At 49.8% G+C, this 27,850-nt stretch overlaps 10 protein-coding genes across 10 annotated transcripts; 6 read left to right on the forward strand and 4 right to left on the reverse strand.

Annotated features, from left to right (window-relative positions):
* On the reverse strand, positions 1–3,493 carry ALT_8733 (putative importin 11; the record flags this gene model as incomplete). Its single annotated transcript, XM_033557787.2, has 7 exons — positions 1–1,056; positions 1,109–1,297; positions 1,350–1,822; positions 1,880–2,895; positions 2,949–3,086; positions 3,143–3,243; positions 3,329–3,493. The coding sequence occupies 7 exons, from the start codon at positions 3,491–3,493 to the stop codon at positions 1–3; spliced, it is 3,138 nt and encodes a 1,045-aa protein (XP_033413678.2).
* Positions 3,494–4,240: 747 nt separating this feature from the next.
* On the forward strand, positions 4,241–4,754 carry ALT_8734 (uncharacterized protein; the record flags this gene model as incomplete). The annotated part of the gene is made up of 3 exons (XM_033557786.2): positions 4,241–4,340; positions 4,401–4,542; positions 4,613–4,754. 3 exons carry the CDS (start codon positions 4,241–4,243, stop codon positions 4,752–4,754), a joined length of 384 nt encoding a protein of 127 aa, XP_033413677.2.
* Positions 4,755–5,125: 371 nt separating this feature from the next.
* Positions 5,126–6,577, reverse strand: ALT_8735 (acid phosphatase PHOa; the record flags this gene model as incomplete). Its single annotated transcript, XM_033557785.1, has 3 exons — positions 5,126–6,221; positions 6,276–6,337; positions 6,392–6,577. 3 exons carry the CDS (start codon positions 6,575–6,577, stop codon positions 5,126–5,128), a joined length of 1,344 nt encoding a protein of 447 aa, XP_033413676.1.
* A 1,765-nt stretch (positions 6,578–8,342) lies between these two features.
* Positions 8,343–9,916, forward strand: ALT_8736 (pex2/pex10/pex12 family protein; the record flags this gene model as incomplete). The annotated part of the gene is made up of 3 exons (XM_033557784.2): positions 8,343–8,651; positions 8,721–8,984; positions 9,041–9,916. The coding sequence occupies 3 exons, from the start codon at positions 8,343–8,345 to the stop codon at positions 9,914–9,916; spliced, it is 1,449 nt and encodes a 482-aa protein (XP_033413675.2).
* A 661-nt stretch (positions 9,917–10,577) lies between these two features.
* On the forward strand, positions 10,578–12,525 carry ilv3B (putative mitochondrial dihydroxy acid dehydratase; the record flags this gene model as incomplete). Its single annotated transcript, XM_033557783.2, has 3 exons — positions 10,578–10,733; positions 10,803–11,016; positions 11,072–12,525. The coding sequence occupies 3 exons, from the start codon at positions 10,578–10,580 to the stop codon at positions 12,523–12,525; spliced, it is 1,824 nt and encodes a 607-aa protein (XP_033413674.2).
* Positions 12,526–13,963: 1,438 nt separating this feature from the next.
* Positions 13,964–16,237, forward strand: ALT_8738 (RNA 5'-triphosphatase domain-containing protein; the record flags this gene model as incomplete). Its single annotated transcript, XM_033557782.2, has 2 exons — positions 13,964–14,408; positions 14,463–16,237. 2 exons carry the CDS (start codon positions 13,964–13,966, stop codon positions 16,235–16,237), a joined length of 2,220 nt encoding a protein of 739 aa, XP_033413673.1.
* Positions 16,238–17,166: 929 nt separating this feature from the next.
* On the forward strand, positions 17,167–19,731 carry ALT_8739 (sugar porter family MFS transporter; the record flags this gene model as incomplete). The annotated part of the gene is made up of 16 exons (XM_033557781.1): positions 17,167–17,309; positions 17,368–17,389; positions 17,456–17,474; positions 17,531–17,556; positions 17,612–17,657; positions 17,712–17,910; positions 17,975–18,008; positions 18,059–18,127; positions 18,194–18,204; positions 18,251–18,648; positions 18,703–18,719; positions 18,774–18,899; positions 18,971–19,169; positions 19,223–19,303; positions 19,368–19,517; positions 19,574–19,731. 16 exons carry the CDS (start codon positions 17,167–17,169, stop codon positions 19,729–19,731), a joined length of 1,698 nt encoding a protein of 565 aa, XP_033413672.1.
* A 439-nt stretch (positions 19,732–20,170) lies between these two features.
* On the reverse strand, positions 20,171–21,903 carry ALT_8740 (J domain-containing protein; the record flags this gene model as incomplete). Its single annotated transcript, XM_089600458.1, has 3 exons — positions 20,171–20,223; positions 20,272–21,679; positions 21,748–21,903. 3 exons carry the CDS (start codon positions 21,901–21,903, stop codon positions 20,171–20,173), a joined length of 1,617 nt encoding a protein of 538 aa, XP_089455351.1.
* Positions 21,904–22,641: 738 nt separating this feature from the next.
* Positions 22,642–23,927, reverse strand: ALT_8741 (F1F0 ATP synthase subunit gamma; the record flags this gene model as incomplete). The annotated part of the gene is made up of 5 exons (XM_089600459.1): positions 22,642–22,735; positions 22,788–22,822; positions 22,962–23,074; positions 23,132–23,706; positions 23,872–23,927. The coding sequence occupies 5 exons, from the start codon at positions 23,925–23,927 to the stop codon at positions 22,642–22,644; spliced, it is 873 nt and encodes a 290-aa protein (XP_089455352.1).
* Positions 23,928–24,737: 810 nt separating this feature from the next.
* Positions 24,738–27,824, forward strand: ALT_8742 (DNA topoisomerase 1; the record flags this gene model as incomplete). The annotated part of the gene is made up of 6 exons (XM_089600460.1): positions 24,738–24,792; positions 24,947–25,173; positions 25,248–26,819; positions 26,876–27,115; positions 27,176–27,625; positions 27,690–27,824. The coding sequence occupies 6 exons, from the start codon at positions 24,738–24,740 to the stop codon at positions 27,822–27,824; spliced, it is 2,679 nt and encodes an 892-aa protein (XP_089455353.1).
* Positions 27,825–27,850: the final 26 nt, after the last annotated feature.

The following is a 27,850-nucleotide window of genomic DNA, read 5'->3' on the forward strand; positions in this document are numbered from 1 at the left end:
CTAAAACAGCCCCAAAGCGGCAAATGCGGCCACCACTTCACGATCTACATTAAGGAGCCACTCTTCCTGGAACCGCTGCTCACCACCGCACCCCACGATGAGGGAATGCAAGCGCTGGCGCACAAAGTCCCGGATGTTGATTTTATGGATCACATCTGAAGTTTCCCAATGACGTCGGCGTTCGTTCTCTGGCGGCTCAGGCCCATCGTACTTGGCGTTCGGCGCGTTGTTCCAGTAAATGAGATAATCGCCACTGCGGGGGTCGTTGGGATCACCCTCGGTACCTTCTGCAAGTTCCGTAACGATATCCGTCCAAATGTTCATGTATGATTGCAGGTGGTTGAGGATGTATGTGGGTGGCTGGGTATCGGGGCCGTTCAAGGCGAGGAGCTGTGTCAGAGCGAGCGCATGCAGTTTCTTCTGAGTCACGCTGCCAATGTTGTCGTAATGCAGGAACCATTCCGTGAGGAGCCAGGAGAGAACCTGTTCTTCGGGGGTCTGTGTGGCAGCAGAGACGGCAGAGACAAGGATCTTAGGATATGCCAGGGCTAAACGAGCGAGGACAGAATAGTAATCCGTCTCCACGACGCCGTAGACCGACGTTGGTTTCCGGCGTGGGCCAGTCGTCTGACTAGCTTCGTAGGCGGAATGGAGACCTTCCAGGAGAGATTGCAGGAATGAGCTGTCAATGAGGGAGCGCGTGATGACGTTGTATGTGTTTTCGCTCCCTCCGTCAACCGCTTCAGCGCCGCGGATCATGAGCTCAACGAGGCGAGGGACAACGCCAATGCGTTGCCGAGTGGTGGATTGTAGGAGGGTTTCGAATGAGACGAGAAGGGGAAGTCGAATTCGGTCACTGAGAACCTCCTGGGGAGCGAGATAGATATAGGACTCTGCGATTTGGAGGGCCTGTGGGACACTGTCCGTGGCGGCTTCGAATATAGGATATAAGGCAGGGATGAGCGCAAGAAGCTCGGGAGACGCCGGTGCAGGCGTTTGGGTGAGGATAGCAGACCAGAGCTCTAGGGCCTCATCAAGGAGATATACCAGGGTCTCCTATTCTTGGGTTAGTTCTTGACGTGAAGGGCCAGAAACGAGGACGTCTTACAGAGCCTGGTTCTACCGAACTACTGATCAAGGGCAAGACAAGAGAGTGATACTTGATCGAGTCCTGATTCAAAGAATGTATAAGGGACGATATTAGAGTCAGAATGGCCTGTTTCATGAGATGCTCCTCGCCCGATTGCTCCCACAATGGAGGCAGTAAAGCTAATATCTGGTCCGAGAATGGCGCAATCTGAACGAGTGTTAGCAGACTTGTTGAGCCCAGTTGGTGAAGGGGTGCATACATGATGCTCCATCTTTACTACCAGGACACGAACGCTTTCCAGAAGTCCCATCTTAGTTTCAGGAAGTTCGACCTCCTGAATGAGAGACATCAAATCCTGGAGAATGGACTGAGCATAGGGCATGAACCCGGCAGCGGAGAATTCGAATGGATCCAACACGTTCTTGAGCTGTCTACCAGCCGTGATGCGGACAACCAGGTCATTCAAGGGATCCTGTTTGCTTAAAAGGTGCTGGAAGATCTGGTAGATGGCATTCCTGTTGAGTTCATCCGGCTTTACTGGTACCCATTGCCCAAGGACGATGGCAATTCGTCTCCTAAGGACATTGTAACCCTGTTCCTGAATTTGGACTTCTTGGACAAGCGTTGTCTCCAGAAAACTGTTGAAGTCCAATTGCTGCTCTAAGCTTGCGGAAGCCAGTCCGATGGCGGAGTATAATGAGTCTTTGAGCAGTACGTCACGCTTCTCGGGACCTGGAGGGGAACGGTCAATAGCGTTCGTAAATGTACTCCTCGGTGGCTTGAACTTACTTGCAAACGAGAAGAAGACGTTCAACAGTCGTGGAATCAGCAAGTCTTTGAAGTGGATGACCAGGTCGAGGAATAGCTTCTCAGAGCACGATCGGATGGAGAATTCCCAGGCTTCAGCAATATCCTCCTCCTTTCTTTCCCACTCCTCCGGCTCAGCCTCCCATTCTTGAAAGTCAGCTTTCCGGAAGCGGAAAAATTGCGTAACCAAAAGCTCCATGACACTGACAACAAAATCATGGGTGAAAAGATCCGACTTTATTTGTTCAATGGACCGTTGTTTCTCCTCTTTGTCTTGCGGAGTCTGATATTTGAACGTCTGAGCGGGATTGAATGCCATTTTGGAACAGGCCCTGATCAATAGAAGGGCTCTGAGCCCCACCTTTTCCATAAGTGTCTTGCCGTCCGAGTCACCGTCCTCTCCCAGCTGGCTGTAGTTTTCTCCGAGTTTGATAACAAGGGTCCAGTAAGATTGAACAAGGGGAATGCTGTCCGGCAGCAAGGCGAATGCCGCGGGCCGTTCCTTTGCCATCTCCACATGAAGTTTCGACAACTTGAGCAGATGTTTCTCTATTGACCTCTGAACTTGCTCTGATAAAGGCACGGAGCCATTGACAAAAGCAAAGAACCGACTGAAATGGGTATGGCTCAGGAGCCAGAAGTCCTGAGCCTCTTTATCACGATTGGGGTGCTCGAATCCTGCAATGATCAGACGCCGAAGAACCTTGAGACAAACTAGGCTTTGCTCTGCCTCATCAAGTAATGCCGCCTCATCGACGCCGCCCTGCTCTAGAATGACGGTCCATTTGTTCACCTTCTCCACGTAGATATTGACCAGAAGATGGAAGATCTCTGGTGCCACTGACTGAAGGTTCGCACGCGTTCTCTGTAGTCGAGCTGTTGACAATTCTTTGATTATTTGGAGTAGTATTGTGAGTGTCCGCGGTAGCTGCAACGAGTTTGCGCCGGGCTGTGTTGAAGAGCGAAGGTAGGCGATGATTGCTGAGATTCCATCTGGCCTGACAGATATCAGAAATACGAACCTCGTTCAAGGACAACGGTCAGCACTCACCAGTCTTGCGGGAATTCGTAGCGCATGATCTTGGCAATCATGAAAGCATTGTGAAGGGCAAGCAGAGGTGCAGGTTCTACTACCCCAGCCTGTACGGCCCTCACCTTTATCCTCTCTTTCTCTTCTTTCTTGATGGCACTTCGAGAATGTCAGTTGTCGGCTCGACGTATGCGTATCAGTGACCCTAGACCTACTTTGTCGCAGTCTTCCGCCAGTACTTATCAATGCCATTCTTCAACTGGATGATGGACAGGTAACGGACTTCGATGGGCAACGATTGATCTAGGAATACATCCTGAGAGAAAGTACTTAGTCAATATGCAAGACGGGAAGTATAGAAAAGGAAGCGCAGGAACCGGACCAGGAAACTACCGACATACCTGAAGTAGAGTGAAATAACTCTCATGCTTTTCCCAGTGTTGCAGTTGCTTGGTACCGGTTTGCACCTGCTGCTGTGTCGAGCTGGCTGCGAGTGCAAGCGCATGGAGGAGATTCTGAGGGTTCAGTGGATTGGACTCGCCAGGTAGTTCAACTACCTGAGCCATAACTAGCGATGCTGGAGTAAAGCAGTTGTTGACTTCGATCGTAGCACGGTCACGACAGGAACTCCAAGCACCTAGTTTGCCATAAGTTCAGGGCTGGTGAAGTACTTCGATCTATCGCTTCCGAAATGATGCAGAAACGCGCGATTATGGAAAGAAAACAACTGAAAGAAAGCCAAAAAGCCTCGGAACGGTCCAACCACGAAGCTGTCTTTGTTACAATGTTTCTACTTTCTACTTTACCAGTCCCCGCAACTCCAAAGCGGGAACCTTGGGAGTATCATTCTTCCGTCCCGCCCCAGCCCTAGGTTTTGACCCTCTGCGCTAAACCGTATTTGAAAGCTGAGTTAGGGCTGATAGCCCGAGTATCCAGATGAACTATGAAGTCATCCCCAAAAGAAAAGACGACCCTTCAGTTGTCGCAGGGCCAGTTTCCAACTCAGAACTGCAAAAGTGCCTTGCTCGAAAGAAGTGGGCCAGATTACTGGGTCAGGTTACCACTCACCCAAGCAATTGGTGTACACCAAAAAGAAGCTGAGCGCTCGTCTCCGCAGCGGATTCTGTGACATCGACATGATGTATTATGATGCAATGCTGTCCAAGGTCCCTGATGCTGGACGACATCAAATCCCAGGTATTTTATGCTGGGACTGATCATTCTTATCGTAGGCAACATCGGCAGTACACGCCTACTCTATCTATAATTCAACTCTATACCTCTCGCATTCCCTACTACAGAAATTAGCCAGAATGTCCGATCACGACAACAATCTCAGAATCGCCCAGGAGGCAGAGAAAGACCTGAACACCTACCAGGCCAAGCAGGGTCTTGGTCGTAAGAGCGATTCCAGTATGTCGTCCGGCTTTGCAAGTGCATGCCTGCTTAGTCGTGAGTCTAACCTCTATATAGCCGTCGAGTCAGGTGTGAACGCAATGGTCGACAAGAAGTTCGGGGATACCGGCATCAAGACGGGCAGAGAAGCCGGCGCTTCCAGCAGCGATCGTAAACCGATTCCCGAAGACGAAGGCGGCAGCCGAGACGACCGTGGCAGGTGAGACAAGGACACTGCTAGAGTGAAATTCCGTTACTTGTTCAATGAACTGACTTGCATTCCGCGACAGAATTTCAAAGGCCTCTCAGTTCGAAGAGTCCGGGGGACCTGAAGATAAGGTGAGAATAGAGTCTCAACGTCGTCCTGGTGACGATGATGCTCTGAACCTGCAAGAGATGAAGCGCGAAGGACTTGTTCGGAAGATTCACTGAAGATGGACTCGGAACGTCGCCCCGGTGATGATACTCTGGATCTCCAATATGCGAAGCTCGAAGCACATGTTCGGTAGATTCATCCAATCCTAATGATGTTTATGCACAATAAAAGGACTGTATCAGAACTATTTCTATCCATGATCTTGAATAATATTCTAGAAACCAAAGAAACGTCAGGACAGAACTGACGGTTACGATCTGAAAGCTTAGAGCAGATAGCATCTTTTCTTCTTAATCATCATCAAGCTATAATGTACAGATCTTTGTTTCTAAGGTCAGATTCATGTATGGTAGGCTGTTGACCTGCTTGCGTCTCATTCCAATATTTACCCAGATCATGACTTCACTAGAATCACGTCATTGGAGAATTACAGCAGGCTCAGAGCGAGTCCCAAGAGGAGGCCAGAGACACCGGCTGCAGGAGCGACAGCAGAAACAGCGGCGTTGGAGCTAGCTGACGGAGAGGAGGAAGAAGAACTACTGTGTGTACCGGTGACATTCTTTCTGGTGGCAGTCACCTTGGTGTTGTAATCGCTCACAGTGTCATAGGGGAAGGGGCTCGTATAGTTGTATGTTGATTTCGTGTTGGCGTAGGTCTCCTTCACAATGTCCAAAATGCCATGGCCAGCAGAGCAATTGCCACTGGTCAAGGCATTGGGCCAGACAGGGGAGTATTTCGAGTATTCGCCCGCTGACATGGGACCAGGGTAGGTCTCGTTGAGGCGGAGATTGGTTGTGTCAACGTCGTAGTTGACATATCCCGTCTTGTTTGCCACGATCTCAAGGATGTTCGCACCGCAATCCCATCTTCCCAAAGAAGGAAGGCCCCAGTTCGCAGACACGGAAGCAATGACTGAGTAGTGGGTATAGAAAGTATCGTCCTGGGTACCCTTCAGCTCATCAGGAATGGCACCACCAAGAAGAACACTGAAGATCTTGTTGCCCTTATTATACGTGTCATCCTCATCGAAGGTAAGGAGGATCAGGGTGTCATTCATGAAGTATGAATTGTTGAGCAAGGGAGCAATCCAGCTTCGCTCCCATTTGGCTCCAAAGGTAATGTTGGTGTCGTGGGCGTCGTTGGTCATGTTTGGAGTGATAAAAGCCCACTGAGGAAGCTTCTTGTTGGCAAGGTCGTCCTCAAAGCTAGTAAAGTTCTTGATCTGCCGCAAACGAGTGCTGTTCTTCGTGACAGAGTCATACAAGACCAATGGGTTATGCTTGCGCACATAGTCATTGGCATAAGTCTCCTGGTTGGAATAGTTGAACCCCTGGAATCCGGGATAAGGTAAGTGCTCCTGGTACTCTCCCCAGGCAATGTTCTTAGTATCCAGGAGATCAGCGACAGTAGAAACATTGGCAGGAATCTGGTTGAAGTTATCATTGTCCATGCCGAATGTGTCACCTCCAGCAGCAGCGCAGTAGTTTGGCTCTGAAGGGTGCGTAACTGCATAAAAATTGGTGCTGCGGAGTAAATTAGTTCCAAGTCGTGAGGGAATGGCCAATATGAGAACTTACAGCAGGATTCCTTGTGAAGCCAGCCATTTCATGTTCTCATCTGCCGCAGCATCCTCGTAGTCCTTCTGGGGTCAGCTCTGGACAGAGATTTTCTGACTGGTGAGATGATCACGTACAATATTTTCAAGCCACACTTGGAAGAAGCGATTGAATGCAACACCCTCAATGTTCGAAACTGGAGAGTAAGGCTGGATGGAGGCTGCTGCAGACTCTATGGCAGAAAGAGAAGGCTCCTTCTCAGTAGCCGTCTGAGCATAGGCCAGAGAGGCAGTGACAAGCAAAGTTGCGACGGAAGACTTCATCGTGAAGACCTGTTTGCTATGTACGGTGAGAAGACCAACGACGCAATGATCAACAGGGAGACAATTTCGAGATTGAGATGATCTGACAGCTTTATATATGTGGGCAAAGCAATCAACGAACCACCACGCGCGGTCAGCACGTGTTACGTCAAAAGCCACAAGGTATCCTGGCCAGAGACGACAAGCTACTGAAAACCAGAAAATAGAAAGTGCCAACGACTATGTAGATGTAATCACGCGGCCAGCCGAGCTCGTCTGATTCGACAGGCAAAAAGTGAGAATGCAATGAAGATGGCTATTCACTGATCATGATAAGGTAATTATTGATAACGGTTCACTGTTGTCACTTCCAAGTGGTCGACATGGGAGATGCTTGATTGAAATGGCCAAAGCCACAGATCAAACTAATTCACAGTCAAGACATTGCAAGTGGATCTGCTGAGGCGGGGCCGGAATGATTTGGTACTTATCATTGGACAATCAATGGCCGGGGTTAATGCTTAGCGTGACTTAGCCTGGGCTGACCATGTTCGAGCGGAGACTCATATCGGGGCAGAAGCCAGCACGTGCTTGAATTGTTGTCCCTCAGAGGATACAGCAACGAACTACAAAGTACCTACGAAGTACATAACCTTGGATATCTTGGAGCCTTGGAGAGCAAGCACAGCAGGATTTTAAGTCCATTACAGTAGATGCTCTGTGAGTCAAGCTCCCATTTGGTGGTAAGGTAGTATGGTCTTGTGCCTTATGGGGCCACTGTTACATCTCGGCTAGGGTAATCCGAGATGTGCTATTTGCTTCTCTCGGTCTGACTGCTCCGTATCAGCAACAGGACAGTAGAAGGAATTGTCTCGGGAGTATTTCATACTCCGAGCAAACTATTTCGGAAGTTTCATTCGATTGCTTCCTTACGATATACATCTTGGTTCAATCCCTGGTCTGTACGTAGGCTTGCAGTAGATCTATGGTACTGGTTCTCACGATCCTGTGTCAGGTCATAAACATCCGTTTACTCAGAATTTCCGGGGCTACGAGACTTTCAACGTCAATGAGGCATGTAATTCATGAAAGGTGAATGGCTTTACGTACCTTTCGATCGTGTCTTGAGCAGCACTGAAAGAGAAGTGTCGGACTGGAGTTGATCATAGTGGGATCTGTCTCTTGAGAAACTGAGAAGAGCATAAACAATTACCGTGTAAAACTCCAGCTTTCCATGGATCTTTGGACCATTCATCACACTTAATCTGGCAGGCATCGGAGTCTATCTCCACGCGCGTTGAACGTCCGCATCTGAGGCGGAGAGCTCTACAACCTAAGAAAAGTTGATGGCATATTGACCAACGGGGACGCAGAAGTAGGTGTGAAGGGAAGTTAAATGCTTCTTCGGAGTGAGATGATCTCGCATACTCATTCGAGAGAAACATACAGTATTCGATCCAAGTCGGGAGTCGAGATCTTCAGCATCCAAAAAAAAAAAAAAAATAAAAAAAAAGAGATTAGACTGCTTCACGTGATAAAGAACATACTCCCCAACAATAATATTGGCTTCCTGGGCGGTGTCTGTCTGTCCTCTCTCGTAACTGGCAACTGGAATGAATCTTCTGACGATGAAGTCACGTGCCTTGTTTCAACCTCGGCACGTCCCAATGTCCGTCTAGGGAACCGACCGACGCATTGACTACGTACCGCATTAACCTACGGCGGCTTTCACTTGTCACTGTTCTCATCCTACTTCTTCCTATAGTACGCACACGATGATAATACGATGAGCTCAACAAACTTTGCCGCTGCTCAGGAACGAGTTTTAGAACGCCGCCGCTTGCGCGAGGCCGAAGCTCGCAACCGGCTGGCGGAACAGCAGCGTGCATCACCGCTGAACCATCCAGCGCTCAGCCGACTACCGTATCCGTTGAACAGAATCCCACAATCCAGTGTCACGTTATGGAACTCCATCAAGGGGCGAGAAGGAGGCAGACCTGCTTTCCGTGTTGGTCAAGTGGATGCCGAGCTCCTCGATGAAGAGTTGCTCGGGCTTCTTAAGGGGCAGGTTGGAAATGCTTTGAAGTACTTCGGGGTATGGCCTCATATCGCTGCAATTCCAGTCGCATATCTCGTATCACTAATTATCTTGATGTTATGCTAGGCCCAATTACGGGAAGACTGGTCTCACGAAATCCAATTCGCCCTCCGTGCAATCTTGTTCAAACTTTCGATATGGGATCATAATGCCTCCTACGGTGCTGCCCTCCAGGGACTGCGATACGTCGATAGTCGCAGCAAAGGGCCCGTTCATTCTACCCCCACAAAATGGCAAAAGAGCCTATATGGCTTACTCACAGTTGGTGGTCGCTACGCCTGGGAGAAATGGGAGTCATGGTTGATTAGCCAAGAAGGTGGTTATGAAGAGGTATGATCCCGAAACTTTTTGTTGGAAATTATCTGGACTTGTGCTGACTGAAGCAGCCATCGCGGGATGTTCGAATGCTAGCTCGGCTTACGGATTTGATCTCTACCACCCACTCAATCGCAGCTTTCGTTTCATTCCTCGTCTTCCTGGTGAACGGCCGATACCGGACATTAGTCGACAGAATCCTTCGCATACGCCTTACCCCTCCGTCAGCTCAGTCAGCTCGCGAGGTGTCTTTTGAATACCTCAATCGGCAGCTCGTATGGCACGCATTCACGGAATTCCTTCTCTTCCTGTTGCCCCTTGTTGGAATCAGTCGGTGGCGGCGTTGGTTATCTAGAGCATGGCGGAAAACGATATCTGCCATCAGATCGAGGGATGGCGATGAAGATGAAGTAGAGAAGCGGGGAGAATTGGCATTCCTTCCAGAGCGAACATGTGCTATATGCTACAAAGACCAAAATCCTGCCTCCACTTCGGAAAACGATATCATTGCGGCGTCGGCCGGGGGTATCGTCGGCTCTGCACAGACGGACATCACAAATCCTTACGAGACGGTCCCTTGCGGCTGTATATACTGCTTCGTTTGCCTTGTGCAGAAGGTGGAAGGAGAAGAAGGAGAGGGCTGGGTTTGTTTGCGTTGCGGCGAGATCGTCAAAAAGTGCAAGCCATGGAATGGCGATGTCATTGAAGAAGTTCGACCTCCCACAACCTCCGGAAAAATTGTGGGGTTCGCTATGGATAAAGATGCGGTTACTCAGGATTCCATATCTGGCCAGGGACCAAAAACTCTTGCCGAGGAGTTAGGTGCCTCGCAAGAAGTCGGTCATGACGAGGCATTGGACCACTCTGGCCAGTGGTCTAAAGTAGACAAGGAATCAGTGGATGAAGCGGAGGTTGCATTGGATGAGGAAGTCAAGGAATCTGAGTGACGGATACCAGAGATTCTTCTATTCGTTTGTGAGCTTTATGGTAGCTCACAGGCTGTATATAACCTTCCACTGCTGGCTAACTGACTGGCAGCGTGCATAATCTTGCCCTCCTTGTGCGCTAGTTTAGAGGGCCCATTCCTCATTGACAGATACCCAGAAATATATGATTTGCCCAAGCCTAGTGCAAACCTATCCCACAACATTCATACGCAATTCAGTTTTGAATGACAAGACGGGGCAACTGAAGTTTGAGCATACTGTCTAATTTGCATTCTGACGGGACAAATCCACCGGGCCAGCTTATCCGCCCCCAAACCAACAAATCACAGCTCTTGAAATGCATGGCAATCAACCAAAGCTAGGTAAATGTAGGCGAGAAATGATTCTAAATCTGCTGCAGATGATTGACTGATTCCACCCCGCACCCGGAGTGTTGGCCGACCCCACCAGCGGAGAGAGGATCCAACTCCGATCTCCTCAGCTTGAGGGGTATGAGTAGACGTCGGCAACTCGGATTTGGACCGCACATCATATTGGTGTTTTTGTATGGTTGTGATGGGTTTACTTTTCTAGACAAGTTATATACTCCATACCCTACTCTTTTCCCACAACATCTCGATCGACTGAGTACTTCGCTCATATAAAACCCTCCTATCGCACCATGAACTCTGACACCACGTCGTCCAACACCCAGGGCGAAGCCAAGTATATCAACTTCCCCAGTCTTCCTGACGACGCAAAGCATGAAGATGGCACCCCGGCGCTGAACAGATATTCTTCTTATATCACTCGCGGCCATGACTTTCCTGGTGCTCGGGTTTGTTACCATCACTCAGCTGTTTATGGACTGTACAGGCTAACACTCTGCTCTTGTATGACTGGATAGGCCATGCTTTTTGCAGCGGGAATTCCGGACCGCGATGCGATGGCTAAGAGTCCACAGGTGGGAATTGCCAGTGTCTGGTGGGAGGGGAATCCTTGCAATATGCATCTGCTGGACTTGGGCAAGACGGTGAAGAAGGCCGTTACGGATCAGGGCATGATCGGTTGGCAGTATAATACCATTGGAGTTTCGGATGCCATTTCGATGGGTAGTGAGGGTGAGTGGATTCAGACCTTGAGGAGCAGTGAGTCATTCCTGACGTGTACTCACAGGCATGAGATTCTCTCTCCAGTCGCGTGAGATCATTGCCGACAGTGTCGAGACTGTGACTTGTGCGCAGTATCATGACGCCTGTATTGCTATTCCTGGGTGCGACAAGAATATGCCTGGAGTTGTGATGGGTATGGCGAGACACAATAGGCCTTCGCTCATGATTTACGGTGGAACAATTCAGATTGGATACTCGAACCTGCTGCGAAAGCGGGTCAATGTGTCGACTTGCTTTGAAGCGGCTGGTGCCTATGCCTACGATACTTTGCGCCAACCGGACGATGGGGGCGACACCAGTAAAAGCAAGGATGAGATTATGGATGACATTGAGAGACATGCTTGTCCCACTGCGGGCGCATGTGGAGGCATGTTTACTGCAAACACAATGGCCACGGCGATTGAGTCCATGGGCCTGTCCCTGCCAGGGTCATCATCAACGCCTGCCTCATCACCATCGAAGATGCGAGAATGTGTTAAAGCGGCAGAAGCCATCAAGATCTGTATGGAGAAGAACATTAAGCCTCGGGATCTTTTGACCAAGCGCTCCTTCGAGAATGCGCTGGTCATGACGATGGCTCTGGGAGGAAGTACCAATGGTGTCTTGCACTTCCTTGCCATGGCTCGGACGGCTGACGTGAACCTGACCCTGGATGATATACAACGGGTCAGCAACAAGATCCCATTCATTGCTGATTTGGCCCCCAGTGGGAAGTACTACATGGCAGATCTGTACGATATTGGAGGGATCCCGTCTGTGCAGAAGTTGCTGATCGCAGCGGGCCTTCTTGACGGCGACATCCCCACGGTCACTGGTAAGACCTTGGCTGAGAATGTTGCATCTTTCCCATCTCTACCTCAGGACCAAGTCATCATCCGCCCCCTGGACAACCCAATCAAGACGACTGGCCACCTGCAGATTCTACGTGGAAACCTGGCGCCTGGTGGAGCGGTGGCCAAGATCACTGGCAAGGAGGGCACCAAGTTCACAGGCAAAGCACGTGTTTTCGATAAAGAATTTCAGCTCAACGATGCTCTAACCCAAGGCAAGATTCCTCGAGGCGAAAACCTGGTGCTCATCGTCCGCTACGAAGGTCCCAAGGGTGGACCAGGCATGCCGGAGCAGCTCAAAGCGAGTGCGGCGCTAATGGGAGCTAAGCTCAACAACGTGGCCCTAATCACAGATGGAAGATATTCAGGGGCTAGTCATGGATTCATCGTGGGTCATATCGTCCCAGAAGCTGCGGCCGGAGGACCCATTGCAATTGTTCGCGATGACGATGTGATTACCATCGATGCAGAAACCAACACAATAAACATGCATGTCTCAGATGAGGAAATCCAGCAGCGACTGAAAGAGTGGAAACCCCCAATGCCTCATGTCACACGTGGTGTACTCGCCAAGTATGCAAGACTGGTTGGGGACGCCTCTCATGGTGCAATGACGGATCTGTTCTAGGTGCTCCCTAGGTTACGTACTTTGTTCTGGAACATTCAACTTTCAGAAATAATCTCAACAGAGAAAAATTATTTTGATGATTGACGAAAGCCCAGTGTAATGCTTCAGCCATTGGTGATGCTTCCAACAAGCACAGTCGTCCACATACGTATTCTGAAATGGTCTGTGTTAGGTAACAGGCCATGCCACTTTCTCCTGACTTCCCGAGTTGTCTCATTCTCTGAACTCGTACTCTCGTGACTCCCGATATATCGACCAAATCATGATCGCGATTCAAGAGAATGCTTTCTACCTCCAATGTAGATAGATGATCCAGTCTAGATGATCAAGGGGAAGCTCAAAGCACTACTATCGCTGCTAGTCCACTAGTGCCGCCACGGGCTGCAGGCTGACGCCATGAGTGGGCGGAAGAGTGGATGATTCATCCGCCGCCTTTCTGACCGCCACGGTGCTCGTCCCGACCCTCTGACAGGCCAAACATTCTGCAGTCATCGGCCTTCTTTGTGCCTTTGGGTGACATATTATTCCATACATCGAATTTCCGGCATTCCGGACAAGCAAGGAGTCTGGATTGGCCATCTCGCAATCAAGAAGCATATGTTTATGCCTGCGTCGGGTTCTTTCCGTATTTGTGGAGGTATGTTGCAATTGTTGTCGCAAAACTTTGCCATGCGTCACATTAATGCTGTATCAATATCATGCGCCAATCTGCGCCGATGTCACTGTACTGACACTCTATTCAGGATTTCTAGTGTGCTCAAAAGGACGATAAGATTCGATGCATGACACGCTGATAACTACCTAATACCTTGAATCGGTCCGGCCCTCTTTGTTCGCAAATTCGCACCGAAATACCAAGTTGACGGCAAGCAAAGTTCCGGACCTTGGGGGCGATCTTGGCTCAAACGGTGGAGGTGTCCTATCCTTCCGGTGCCGCGGTGCGTGCGTCTAAGAACACTTTAAAGGTCAACGTGTTGGAATTTCGGTGATCATTGGTCAATTCCTCAAACGCCCTCACTTTGGGGTAACGCCGGGGCTCTCCACTTCCCTTGCCTCATGGTTCTTGCTTGCGACATTCAAGGCACATAGATCGGTTCCATCCTTTTTGCTCCATCGTAAATCTTTCTGGGTCGATCTCGACCGCCTCGTCGCCTCATTATTGACCCATCAAGTGGCTATTCGCCAAGGAAGATCCATACTCGTCTTCTTAACGTCCAAATCGCATTCCAGAACACATCCACGTCTTTCCGGTTAGCTGCGAACCCCGTTTTGAGCGGCTTTGTAGCAGATTCTGAGTAACTGTGGGCCTCGGAAGGTCGGTGAATGACCGCATGAGCCCCCAAGGGCAGGGGAACCTCTAGACTCTCGCACCTGGGCCCGATCGCCAGCGCTTCTGATCCAAGGTATATTTATATCTGTCGTGCACTTCTCACTCGCTATGGGCTCCATTGGTGCGTCTTTGTCGTCACCTCCCTCCCATCCTGGTCTTTCGAATACTGGCGCTGCTTTACAGCTCTGGGAGTCGGCCTACGCTGCTTTCTCGAATCCCACAGCCCTCCTTTCTTTTACTCGCAAATTTCAAATCCTTGATCAGGATGGAACATTGAACCGGGGGAAGGTTGCTTTCTTGACTACTTGTATCATCACGATGGCCGGCTGCGGTTTCCTTTCTTCATTGCTGCGGCGCAAGGGCTCCAAGCGGTCCTCTGGCCGCCAGCGCTTCCGCCGTCGAATTCAGAATGACGACTCGAAAACGTCGCCAGGGACCACCACTTCTTCTGAAGAGGAGGATTATGACAGCAGTGGCTCACTCCATCACGGCACGGACGCTGCTTTGCCTCAGGAAAAGGTGACGCACAAACATCACGAGCGGTCGGCGGACGGTTTGTTCATCACTCACTATCTATGGTATTGTTCCCTGCTGACAATACATCAAGCTCTCGCCACAGATCCAGGTATTTTGAAGAAGCGTTCTTCCTACCTCTCTTATTCGACATCCATCGCCACATATCCATCGATCAGAACATTCTTCAGTCCACATCCACACATGGACAAACTTCCAACCAAGCCTACACCAATACCATTACTGGTTTTTGTACACGGCTTGGGCGGCTCGTTGGCTCAGTTCAGTCTTTTACTAACGAGTTTAGCCAACGTTGGTCCGTGTTTTGGGATTGACCTGCCTGGGTGCGGACTATCGACATTTGCTCCCACGGACTGGGACGCTTATACCGTCGAAGCGATGGCGGAACTACTGTTCACAGCTATTGAACAACATCGCGACCGGGAGGCGGGCCAGAAGGTCGTTTTGCTTGGTCATAGCATGGGGTGCTCTCTTTCCGCTTTGATGGCATCATCCGCGTCGTCGATTGGGTCAGAGCTGAAGGAACATATTTTGGGACTGGTCGCTATCTGTCCACGCGCATCTCCCCCAACCCCTGATGAAGTCGCGTCATACCGTCGCCTTCTCAGAATTCCGGAAAGTATCTTTGATATGTGGCGCTATTGGGACCGACGTGGCGGGCTTCACAGTGCAAGTGTGAACCGGTTAGTCGGCACCGATGCGGACCCCGATACAAGGGAGCTTCAGGTGCGCTACAACAAACAAAGCAAAACTCCTGTTTGGAGGCGTATGGCGTGGGGAACTCTCCCCACCTATAATAAGGACGGCAAGGCGATTGGAGGTATTCCAGGAGAAGAAGTCTGGGCAGGAGTCAAGACATCTGTCCTCCTTGTTGCGGGTGAGTCTGATGCGGTAACCAAGCCTGCGGAACTTCAAAAGCTTCTCAAATTCCTCGGTGAAGTTGGACCCCATGCAGATGTAGGGGCTGATGGAAGCGCCATTATACCTGATGCGTCCGAAACTCATGATACAGTTTCAGCGGCGTATGATCGTTTTGCACATGAAGAGGAATATGGTCTCGAAGCACAAACGAGTGAGAAGACATTAATCGATGATCGTCGAGCCTCGAGTGAAAAGAAACGTGCTGTCAAGACAGTCATTCTTCCTGCGCCAGCTTCTCATGCTCTTCTTTACGATCGTGCAACGTATCGCACCCTGGCGGGCATCATCCAAGATTTCCTCTCGCAACACATTGACGAACGCTTGAGTCTTGGATGGCAGTTGCAGTACATGAACACCTCTGGCAAGTGGGATGTTAAAAACCTCGCCAAATGGAAGAAAGTCACACCTGTGTCTCAACGAATTGCGAACACCTTTGTCGCGCTTAAGATGCTGAGAGAGGTCGATGAAGAGCACAATCCTGTGCTGTTCTCGCAGAAGTACCGCGACCAAATTTACGCGGTCATTGACATCAGCTACGAGAACCCGGTGTATAATCCTGCTTCTCTCGAAAAGGGAGGCATCCATTACCAGAAGCACCCCACAGTATCGAAGATCCCGCCGACGGCTGACGAGGTTCGAGATTTCGTGGCTTTGGTAGATCGGCTTCAGAATGAGATCACCGAAAAGATGAAGAGGTCCGGTAACCCTGACGGTCCCAGGCCTGTGGTTGGAGTGCACTGTCACTATGGATTTAATCGAACCGGCTTCTTAATTGTCAGCTACTTGATTGAACGATTGGGCTTCAGAGTCCAGGATGCCATTGATGAGTTTGAAAGGCAACGACCACCCGGTATTCGGCACGGACATTTTATTGATACTTTGTTTGTGCGATACTGTGTTGGGCTCAAGAGGGCGCCTACACTGTAATGTCTTTTATTGTACCTTTTCCTGTGGCAAGGGCGTTTTGTGGTCTCATATAGATGGATATGGTTTTGGTTGCATTGGATTGACGAATAATGATTCCGTGACAGAGTGTATATTAGCCATTTCAGTGATCTTATGTTCGTCTTTTAGCATTCATGCTTTTCATGTTACGCACGGATTTATTTGCAAGTCAATTCGGACACGAATTGACTGCTTACTCTCGATGTTCTTGAATACCTTCAGGGGTAGCCTGCAAACGTTGCATAGTCATTATAACAACACTCGGTTCTTACTTTCGTCGTTCGCCACGGCATCTATGACAATAGCCGGAATTCCCTTGTACTTCTCAACTCTCAAGTCACCGGAAAGACCTTATTCGCGAGAAGGGAGACTAGGCGTCCTACCCAGGCTTTGGCCGTAAATTCTTATGCTGTCAATCTGCTTCGGCCTTACCCCAGATTACATTGTCATCCTACACTTCGATGATGGTCGGTCCCACTCAGGCTTTATCTTGCGTTTTATCCGGCCATTCAGCCGGAACTTACCCCGTCTTTTGTCCGCAGCAGATAATTGGCGGTAGCTTCCTGTCAAGAGCTCATATGCTGTCTCGTGATTCTCAGTGATCACCACTCCAGTGTCTCTAATCCGTTAAGCCCCGGACTCCGCAAAGTCTCGCCCTCCTGCTCTTTTATCCTGACTTTGGGCTAGGCAACGCCACATCTAGTCATTATTGGAAAGGAGCACATGGGGGAACATGCAAGATTAGTTGCTGTCCAGGATGCGGGTGAATAATATAGCCAAAATGATGACAGTATTGAGGTATGAATACTCCCATCGCACCCTGTCAAGTTCTCATGTCGGTTACTGCCTTTTTCTCTTCCCCTTCATCTGATACGTATCGCCTTTCGAAGAGACAGACGATTACAACGATCATGGGTGGTGCCGTGGATTCGTCAGCAGCGATGGACGCTGCAGCGCAGATGCGCAAAGCTGCTCTTAAGGGCTCCTCTGGTATGGCAGGGTTGGTTCAGAATCGGAAGGTCTTCGGAATCGCCTTGTTTGCATGCCTGGGAGGGTAAGTCCATTCCCTATTATACTTTTCGAGTCTGCAGGTTGGGCTGATTGTGCAAAAGCCTTCTGTACGGTTATAATCAGGTGAGTCGGGAATACTAGACACGAGAGGTTTGTAGACAAAGCTGACGTTCTATCTCTGTGGAACAGGGTGTCTTCTCTGGCGTCTGTGAGTCGCTGAATTGCCATATTCGAGTTAATATGCCATGCTGATATTCACCACAGTGACGATGTATTCGTTCGAAAAGCATGTACGGGTACCCTTCTTATTGTCAACCTGACTACCGCTGACATCGTCTCGACAAGATGGGCGACGCCGTTACCAATCAGACGAAGAAAGGCTGGCTGACCGGTACGAGGGAGATTTTCCATGCTTGCTACAACGGTTGACTAAGAGCTGCTATAGCTATTCTCGAGCTTGGTGCTTGGTTCGGTGCATTATATTCCGGTCTCCTATGCGAAAGAATCTCCCGCAAGTATACCATCCTGGCAAATGTCGGCGTCTTCTGCATTGGAGTCGTGATCCAGACAACGGCGGCAACCAAGGGTGGGAATTCATCGCACATCCTCGGTGGCCGTTTTATCACTGGTATGGGGGTAGGAAGGTGTGTATACTTCTCAACGAAGACGTACATTCAAGTCGCAGGTGCTAACAACGCGGCCTCCTAGTCTCTCCATGAGTGTCCCCATGTACAATGCAGAGGTATGGGCGGAACGCTGTCGATAACAGTGATCTGGTCTAATGCTCAGCAGATCGCGCCACCGGAAGTCAGAGGTTCTCTGGTCGCTCTGCAGCAACTTGCTATCACATTCGGAATCATGGTAAGTGTGATGATTGATCCTTCCAAGTCCTTCCTGAGACACCAACATTAATCGATATTATGGCAGGTTTCTTTCTGGTTGGTTCATATCTTCTACCAACGATTTCTTCCCTGACGAGTATAGGATCAATTACGGAACAAATCATATTGGCGGCACGGGCCCTACTCAAAAAGATGCGGCATGGCTCCTTCCACTTGCCTTACAGCTGGTGCCGGCCGTTATTCTCGGAGCAGGCATGATCTTCATGCCATTCTCGCCTCGTTGGCTCATTCACCATGACCGAGAAGAGGAAGCCAAAAAGGTCCTCACGAGTCTTCGCGGCCTGTCTGCCGACGATCCACTTCTGCAACTTGAGTTCCTCGAGATCAAAGCCCAGAGTCTTTTCGAGAAACGGACCGAGAAGGAGAAATTTCCTCACCTCGAACGAACCAACACATGGAGCTATATCAAGCTGGAGGCTGCGGGATTCGCTAGCCTCTTCACTAGTTGGCCAATGTTCAGACGTGTTATGGTAGCTACAGGTAAGTCGCAACGGCCAACAACTGGTACAGAACCTCGCCTGCTAACTTTAATAGTCACCATGACTTTCCAGGTAAGCATATGAACCTTTGCTCGAGTGAGCCTAGCGCCTAACCAACGGATATAGCAATGGACAGGAATCAACGCAGTGCTCTATTACGCACCCTCGATCTTCAACCAGTTGGGTATGAGCAGCAACACCACCTCGCTCCTTGCCACCGGTGTAGTCGGTATAGTTATGTTCATCGCAACGGTAAGCCATAATCCCAAACACCCACCCACTGTACTCCTGATTGAAAGGAAAAAACCACTCACCCGTCACAGATCCCGGCTGTTATCTGGATCGATAACCTCGGACGCAAACCCGTCCTGGTTGTCGGCGCCATCGGAATGGCAGCCTGTCACTTCATCATCGCGGCTATATTCGGCCAGAACGAAAACCAATGGGACACGCACAAAGCTGCCGGATGGGCCGCCGTCTCTATGGTGTGGTTGTTCGTCATTCACTTCGGTTACTCATGGGGTAAGCGGCTTTCCACCTCCGAGGAAGATTCAACTACTAACCATAAACCCAAGGACCATGCGCCTGGATCATCATCGCTGAGATTTGGCCGCTCAGTGTTCGGGCAAAGGGCACCGCGCTGGGTGCTTCGGCAAGTAAGTACTTTCTTTCTCCTTGGTATTCTATCTTGGCTCTGACGCAGACTTTTCTTCGCGCCAGACTGGATGAACAACTTCATCGTCGGACAGGTCACGCCCGACATGCTCCAGAATATCAGATACGGGACGTACATATTCTTCGGCATAATCACCTTCCTTGGGGCGGGGTTTATTGCCTTCATGGTCCCTGAGACAAAGCAGTTGTCTCTTGGTGAGTTTCTTGATTCTGCAATTGCAAGACGTGACGTGTACTAACGAGCTATACAGAGGAAATGGATGTTATCTTCGGCTCTGAAGGCACTGCCATCTCCGACTATGAGCGTCAGGCTGAGATCTCTCGGGAGATTGGTCTCGATGAGGCTCTGGCCCGGTTGACCAATACTGCCCCGATGGAGGTTCATGACGTTGAAGCGAAGCAAAGTTGAAAGGATGGAAGCCGCGGCGACTGTCCTTCATGGATTGGTAATGTTTACAAAACGGATTCTCCGCCTGTCTCGCAAATCTAAATGGGATTGTTACGCTTAGAAGTTAATATTGTGGGAGCCTAGTCGTTGATGAATGCAAATATGTTATCGACCCGAGTAGTCTTAAAGAATTTGAGCGGCCAAGTACATTTGAAAATCTGCCAGAGCCGATCTTTGTACTCGATACTGCGGGTATGCAAGCACCCAGTTCTCTTCCTCCTCAACAAGAGGTCCCTAATGGTGATACCAAGCCATCAATAGCCATGCTCAAGAATCATGAAGCGAGCATTCACTGTCTAGGATGGTCAGCGCAGACAATCAACAAGAAAGTTCAATGATGACCCAAAGTGGAGCACAACATACCCAGAGAAATTAACAGAATGTTGGAAGGGAGGAAACCTCAATCCTTCTCATACTGAAACTTACAACCCACACAGGCCTGAATGCCACAACCTGGGCACATGAGAGTGTAAATTGGCATCCAGCGATGACAAATCTCACATGCGGGACGCTCAAATTGCTTGACCCAGGACCCAAGGTGCAGGCACTGCTGTGGATCGTTGCCTGTTCTCGGAATCTCTGCATCAGGAACGGTAAGACGGATATTTTCGAGCCAGCCGCAGAAGGTCTCCATGACAATACCTTGAAGTTCAACACCAAGGTCCTCCTCAGTGTAGCGGCCACTGGGATCATCAAGCTTCTTTTGGAAGTATGGGACGAAGGGAGATAAGAGATCATGGAGGTTTGATCGATTGACACTGTCGTCGTTGTCGACGTCCTCAGACTCTTGTTCGTTCTCGTCGTTGTGGACAGCTTCATTCACACTTACAGCCTCGGAAAGGCAGGGATTGGTACTGTAGAATCTGTGGGATGAGCCTGCCTCGCTGAAGTCGTAGAATGTCGCCGTGTCGTCGTCTGCTTTCTGTGCCTCTTCCAGATTAGTCGACTTATTGTCGTACTGCTCAGCACATGCTGCGCGGATGCTCTCCATATGAAAGCGAGACTTGAACTCAGAGTCGCTGCTTTTTGCAGTAGCGTAGTCCAAGTCGGACCCACAGACAGACGGAATATACTCGGAGAGCTGATCGTCAGGGCACAGGGAAGAATCATCGAAGTCATGGTCATCATCCTCGTAAAGCTCTTGCTGGTCTTCAGTATTCTCTTTGGACACGTCTTCCTCGTAATCGACTCCTTCATAGAGCTCCGGTTGGTCGTTAACTTCCTCCTCACAAATGTCTTGTTGCTCTTCGTCCTCCTCGTAGACCACTTTGTCCTCACCCTCCTCATAAAGCTCCTGTTCTTCCTCACCCTCTTCATACAGCTCTTGTTGTTCCTCACCCTCCTTGTATGGTTCCTGATGATATTGTTCCTCCCTGTAGTCCCGAAACAGGGGAGCCCTTTGTGCACACTTATCCCAGATGCTTTGCTCCTTTCGGTTAATACTCTCGGTGTAAAAGTCGAAATAGTCAGGTTCTTCTTCGAGGACATCCTCGGTATGAGCGTCCTGTTCGAAAGGTTCAGGCGGATGGTCTCCCCATGCACTTTGATGCACCTTGCAATTCTCCTCTTGTCCTGCCCTCTCGGCTTCCATCTGAGTACGCATCTGTTCCATCTCCTGCTGCCTGGCAAGGTTCCGTCTGAATTCCTCTTCCGCCTTGAGCATCTGCTCAACCCATTCCATATCCTCTTTAGATTCCTGCTTCTGAGGGCTCACATGTACACTTTGCTCGTAACTGTACATGTAACGACTGTTCTCATCGTATCTCTTGAATGCGGAAGCCGACCAGTGGGAACCACCTGCATGCGGGAAATTGGTCCCATGCACAGATATCCTTCCCAGCTTGACGAGTTCCAGATCATGTTTCTTGCGGTGGACAGGGTCGCGAAGTATTTCCACAGCTTGCTGAATCTGAAGGTCGGATTTGGTTAGCATGATTGCTTTTGAGTTCTCAGTGTCCTTGCTTGTGCGGCTTGTACCTTCTGAAATTCGATATGAGAGCTCTCCTCCCCACCTGTCTTGTCTGGGTGATGTTTGAGAGCAAGTTTTTTGTAAGCTGTATTGATGTCCTTGATGGTTGCATCAGAATTGATGCCCAAAATCTCATAGCAGTTCGCAATGGTAAGGTGAGACATTGTGGGCTCGAGGTCGATCCTCGTCCGCCTTTCATAACAGAACAACCAAGCCACACCTTCTTTTTCAGTCTGGGAATGATGTGATAGATTATCAGATCAGCATGAGCCGTAGTTGAAGGGGGATGAATCAATAACAAACAACAAACAACAACACAACTTCCGGACCTTTCAGGGAAGGAGGCCCTTGATACGCACACTATCCTTCGGGATTGAGACGGTTCCAGAGTCAAGAAAGACGCCAGGTAGCAATTGCTGGAGTCTAGTAGTCAGGGATAGATTTTGGAAAGGGGAAGATGAGATCGTGGAGATTTGAACAGAGCAAACGGGGAGAGATGTGAATTGAGCGTCGGTGTTCCCTCTAGTCCAAACAAGGAAGTACAACAACACCATCAGTCAGCGATTTCGTCTGACCTGAATATGTAAGAAAAGTTCATGGTGTCAGAACGTAAAAGGCCTGAGACAGTCCAGTTAATATCCATCTCATCATTCTCATGTAGAGCACAAAAACAAATGTTCATATCAAAGTGAAAAGGTGTGAATCAGCGGCAATATCAAACATAGGATATCTTAATCATGATAGTAGTTGTTGCATTAGGCAACAATGTGTTAGAAGGATGTCAGAATGCACAAAAGAAAGTTGGATTGAGACTGATTTTACAGGCGGATGAAGAGTCTAGGTATTGATGAGTAAGTCTACACATATGGCGACTCCTTCCCACAAAAGCTTTATGAAAGCTTTTACATGTCCTCACTGGCAGTGGCACCAGTGATAATCTCGACCAGTTCACCGGTAATGGCGGCTTGACGCTGACGGTTGTACAGAATCTGGAACCTGAGAAGCTGTCAGTCTATGAATTCCAGGTCTTAGCAAGGAGTGCAATTACTTGTTGATCATTTCACCAGCGTTCTTCGAGGCGTTCTATACAGTGATTCAAGTTAGTTGTCAACCCCATATTTATCACTCGAACTGAAGAGATACTTGCCTCCATGGCGTTACGACGAGCCTGACTATGCATTAGCGATAGGTTTTATTTCTCATTAGAATCTCAAGAGCTTACCGAAATCTCACAAGCGTGGCCTTCAGCCATAGCCCAGTACAGGCTATTGGCAAGAGCATATTCACGGAGGTTGGCCAGGGCAGAGTCCTCAACCTCGAAGGTGGCAAGGTTGGCTAGTCGAGCAAAATCAGCACTATGAATCCAGTGAAAGACTTGACGAAGTTACTGACCGGACTTGGTGATAGCCTCCTCGGAGTAGGCCTCAACGGAGCTGGGCTCGTAGCTCTGAGCGTTGATGAACTTGTTGTAGATAATCTTAACGCTAGCATAGTCGGTGGGCAGCTGAGCGATCTGGTCGGCAATGACCTGAGCATCAGCGAAAGTAGGGATGTCCTTGCAGACGTTGGCGAAGCTCATGACGATGGCGTCGGCGTTGGATCTGGACAGCTGAGCCTTGGCCTTCTCTCCGAGGATGACCACGTCGGCGTTGGGGTTCTCCTGGAGTATACGACGAGTCGCCTTGCTGAGACCGGAGTGGATACCACCGCAAAGACCCTTGTCGGAGCTAGCAACGACGAGCAGGGTCTTCTTGTCCTCGAGGGGCTTGGTTTCGGCGTTCTCGAAGACCTTGTTGGACGTCTGACCGTAAACACGAGAGTCATCCATAGCCTTCTGGGCGCGGGTAAGGCGGGTAGAGGCAACGATCTTCATCGTATTGGTGATCTTCTCAATGTTCTTGATGGACTTCAGACGGCCCTCGATTTCACGCAGAGTCGCGAAGTTGGCGGCGTTGGGGGGCGCAGTGCTTCCAAGAATATCAGCATCTCGTATCCACCGATTTCATTAACACATATTTCTTCCCAATTCCATCGCTCTATTGATACGCCTGACTAAATGATCGATTGACGTTGGGGGCAGGGAGGGGAGCGTTTGTATGGTCGGATTATGGACGTCCGGAAGAAGAACTCACCGGGTCAGAGTGGCACTGCCAGCCCGAACGGCCGGACGAACAGCACGAGAAAACATGGCGGACGTTAAGTAATATTGACCTGGACGAGATAAAGAGCGGAGGGAGTGCCGCGAGGTCAATCGAGGACGGGTGATGAGAGACCTATGCTATAGCGGGAAGAGAAGTCGTTCACTTTTGAGGTTCGACTCCTGTTTCTGTTCGTTCTTCCGACAGCCGGGAGGACGGGAATCCAGCCGCACTAAACCTACAATGGTAACTCTTTGAGGGTGGTCAGACAGACCTAAAGCGCAACTCACACAGAGAGAGGGTACGTCACGTGATGGGCTCAAGCCCCCAAGTTCCGGGCCATAAGGCATTCAGGCATACAGGCACCAATACACTGTGCGGGATTTCTGACCGAAGAGACCCGAGACCCGTGACCTATGTAGCCTCAGGCATCAAAGGCAAACTCACAACACGAGTGGTCACTGGTCCGGAGAAACGTGAGAAGCATACCTATTGGCAGCGGCCTCAGGCCCCCAAACGACCATCGTTTTCCAGGTTCCATTCCATTCCTTCTCGGCCCTCTCTCATTCCTTCTCCTCAACCTTTTCTTTTGTGTTTCCCTCCTTGTCGCGCTTCTCGGACTTCTCTTTTCCTCTCAATTCACTGACATTGTACAATATTCTCCCCTCAACATCCTTTCATTCTTCGCATATTCATCATTCAAGGTCTCATTGACCTCATCGTTTGGTCAAGCGCCGTCTCTGTTCTTCAGACTTGGCAGACGGCCAGTGTCGAGTCTCTGCCTGTCTCCGCTCCGTGTTTACCTGCATCTGCATCTTCGATCCTCAGACCAACAACTTCCTACTCAGCGACTCGCAATCATGAGCTCCTCAGAAGATGATACACCACTCGTCAGAGCAAATGGTCGTTCCGCCGGTGAGTTCTCTTCACTGTGGCGTCACAGGGTGTTGGATCTTCGCAAACCTTCGCACCACCCTATTTCCTCTCATTTCTCACTTTGTTTTGTCTCCTCGACCTTTTCACTCTTATACCATTATTCAACTCCATCTGACCTTTCACGGGATCTCAGGTACCTCTACGGACGTGAAAATGGAGGATACGCCTGAGGCCAACGGTCATGTCGAGCCTGGCGTTTCTCTTCGCTTTGGGCCTGTCAAAAGTGCGGGAGATGTTGATATGCAGGATGCTTCGGATGCCAATACCGGTATTGCAGGCAAGAGGAAGGCACGGACAAGTGTCGGCCAAAGGAAATCCTATGCGGAGCCGGAGAGCAGCGAGGACGAAGATCAGCCCTTGGTACGCCGAACCTCTTTACGCCGTCTCCCTCGTTTTCCCTAGGTTGCGACGCTTTTGTCGCTTTTTGGTTTCAGCGTCTGACCGTTCGACAGAGCAAGCGCCGTCGCACTTCCGTTAAGCACGAAGATCCTGAGACCGACGAAGATGTGCCCCTAGCGCTCAATGGAAGGAAGCTTCCCAAGGCTTCCGAAACCGCTGTCGGTGCCGAGGAATCCGACTCCGATGTTCCAATCGAGCGAAAGCTTGTGGCCCAAAAGAAGAAAATACAGCAGAAGGCAGAAAAGGACGCTAAGGCCAGCCGGAAGAGCGACGCAGCACAGGCTGCAAAGGCGACAGCTGCCAGCAAGAAGAAACAGGCTAATGGTGTGAAGAAGGAACCTGTCGATGAGAAGAAACCGGCAGTCAAGAAGCCGACCAAACAAGCCAATGCAGAGCCGGCAGCTTCTGCTAGGAACGGGAAAACGAAGGCGACACCTGTCAAGAAGGAAGAAAGCACTGAAGCTGAGGAAGGTGAAGAAGAAGAGGAAGAGTACAGATGGTGGGAGGATCCGACCAAGGGTGACGGGACAATCAAGTGGACGACCCTCGAACACAACGGCGTTGTTTTCCCTCCTCCCTACGAGCCTCTACCAAGCGATGTCAAGATGAAGTACGACGGCATTCCGATCACTCTTCACCCCGAAGCCGAAGAAGTGGCGGGGTTTTTCGGTAGCATGCTAAATGCGACTCAACATGTGGAAAACCCAACCTTCCAGAAGAACTTTTTTATGGATTTCAAAGAGGTCTTGAAAAAGACAGGTGGAGCGAAGGATCCAAAGGGCAACAAAATCGAGATCAAGGAATTCTCTAAATGCGATTTCCGGCCGATCTTTGAGTACTACGAGGCCAAACGGATTGAGAAGAAGAATCTTCCTCCGGCTGAGAAGAAGCGTCTAAAGGCGGAGAAAGATGCTGCCGAAGCGCCGTATATGTACTGTATCTGGGACGGTCGCAAGCAGAAGGTCGGCAATTTCCGAGTCGAACCGCCGGCACTGTTCCGTGGCCGTGGTGAGCACCCTAAGACTGGTCGTGTGAAGGCACGGGTCCAGCCTGAGCAGATCACCATCAACATCGGAAAAGATGCCCCTGTTCCTCCGCCACCTGAAGGTCATCGCTGGAAGGAAGTCAAGCACGATCAAGAAGGAACATGGCTTGCTATGTGGCAGGAGAACATCAACGGCAATTACAAGTATGTAATGCTTGCTGCCAATTCTGATGTCAAGGGCCTGAGCGACTACAAAAAATTCGAGAAGGCACGCGAACTCAAGAAGCACATCGATCGTATTCGCAAGGATTATCAAAAGGCCTTGAAACATGAGCTGATGGTTGAGCGGCAGAAGGCGACAGCTGTCTATCTCATTGACCAATTTGCTCTTCGTGCGGGCAATGAGAAGGGTGAGGACGAAGCTGAAACTGTCGGTTGTTGCTCTCTGAAATATGAGAACGTCACTCTCAAGCCCCCAAACAAAGTTATCTTCGATTTCCTGGGTAAGGACAGTATTCGATTCTATGACGAAGTTGAGGTCGATCCTCAGGTCTTCAAGAACCTGAAAATCTTCAAGAAACCCCCCAAGAAGGAGGGAGATGAGATTTTTGATAGATTAACGGTGTGTGCTCAGCCCGGTCTTTTCGTGATGATGATTAAGATGCTAACTTTCTCAAGACATCTGCCCTGAACAAACATCTTTCGAATTACATGCCGGGCTTAACCGCCAAGGTGTTCCGTACGTACAACGCTTCGTACACTATGGCCACGCTCCTTAAGGACATGAAGGCAACGGGCAGTGTTGCAGAGAAGGTCAAGGCATACAACGACGCGAACCGCAGAGTCGCCATCCTCTGCAATCACAAGCGGACTGTTACCGCATCACATGCCAACCAGATGGAGAAGATGAGCGAGCGTGTAAGTCTGTCCTCTGAGATGTTAATAACGAATGATTGCTAATCTCAAGGTCGTGATCAGATCAAGGGACTCCGTTACCAAAGATGGCGATTGAAGCAACAGATGCTTGACTTGGACCCTAGTCTCAAGAAGAAGAAGGGCGCCAAGTTCTTTGAGATGGACGAGGACATTAGTATGGAATGGGTGAAGGAGCACCAAGCCTACTTACTCGAAGAGCAGCGACAGAAGATTAAGAAGAAATTTGAGAAGGACAATGAGAAGCTTGCTGCGGAGGGAGAGAAGGAAATGAAGGCCAGCGAGCTCGAAAGCAGGCTCGAGGCCGTCAAGGAAATGGAGAACAAGTTCAGGAAAGAAAATAAGACGGGCAAAGTCGAAGTTGAGGGCAAAGGCCCCAGCGTTGAAAAGCTCGAAGCAGCCATCACGAAGCTGGAACAGCGCATTGAGACAATGGAGCTCCAAGCTCAGGACAAGGAAGAAAACAAGGAAGTCGCTTTGGGAACTTCGAAAATCGTGAGTCACCCATCCTCTACCGCATGATATGGAATGCGCCGGAGTATCGACTGACATTTGCTAGAATTACATTGATCCTCGTCTTACGGTCGTCTTCAGCAAGAAGTTCAATGTGCCGATTGAGAAGTTCTTCTCCAAGTCCTTGCGGGAGAAGTTCGAATGGGCCATCAAATCAGTCGACGAAAACTGGGAGTTCTAGATGACGTCGTTTAGGGCTGTCCCTGT

Source organism: Aspergillus lentulus (assembly GCF_001445615.1).
Source record: "Aspergillus lentulus DNA, contig: Alt16, strain: IFM 54703, whole genome shotgun sequence".
NCBI lineage: Eukaryota > Fungi > Ascomycota > Eurotiomycetes > Eurotiales > Aspergillaceae > Aspergillus > Aspergillus lentulus.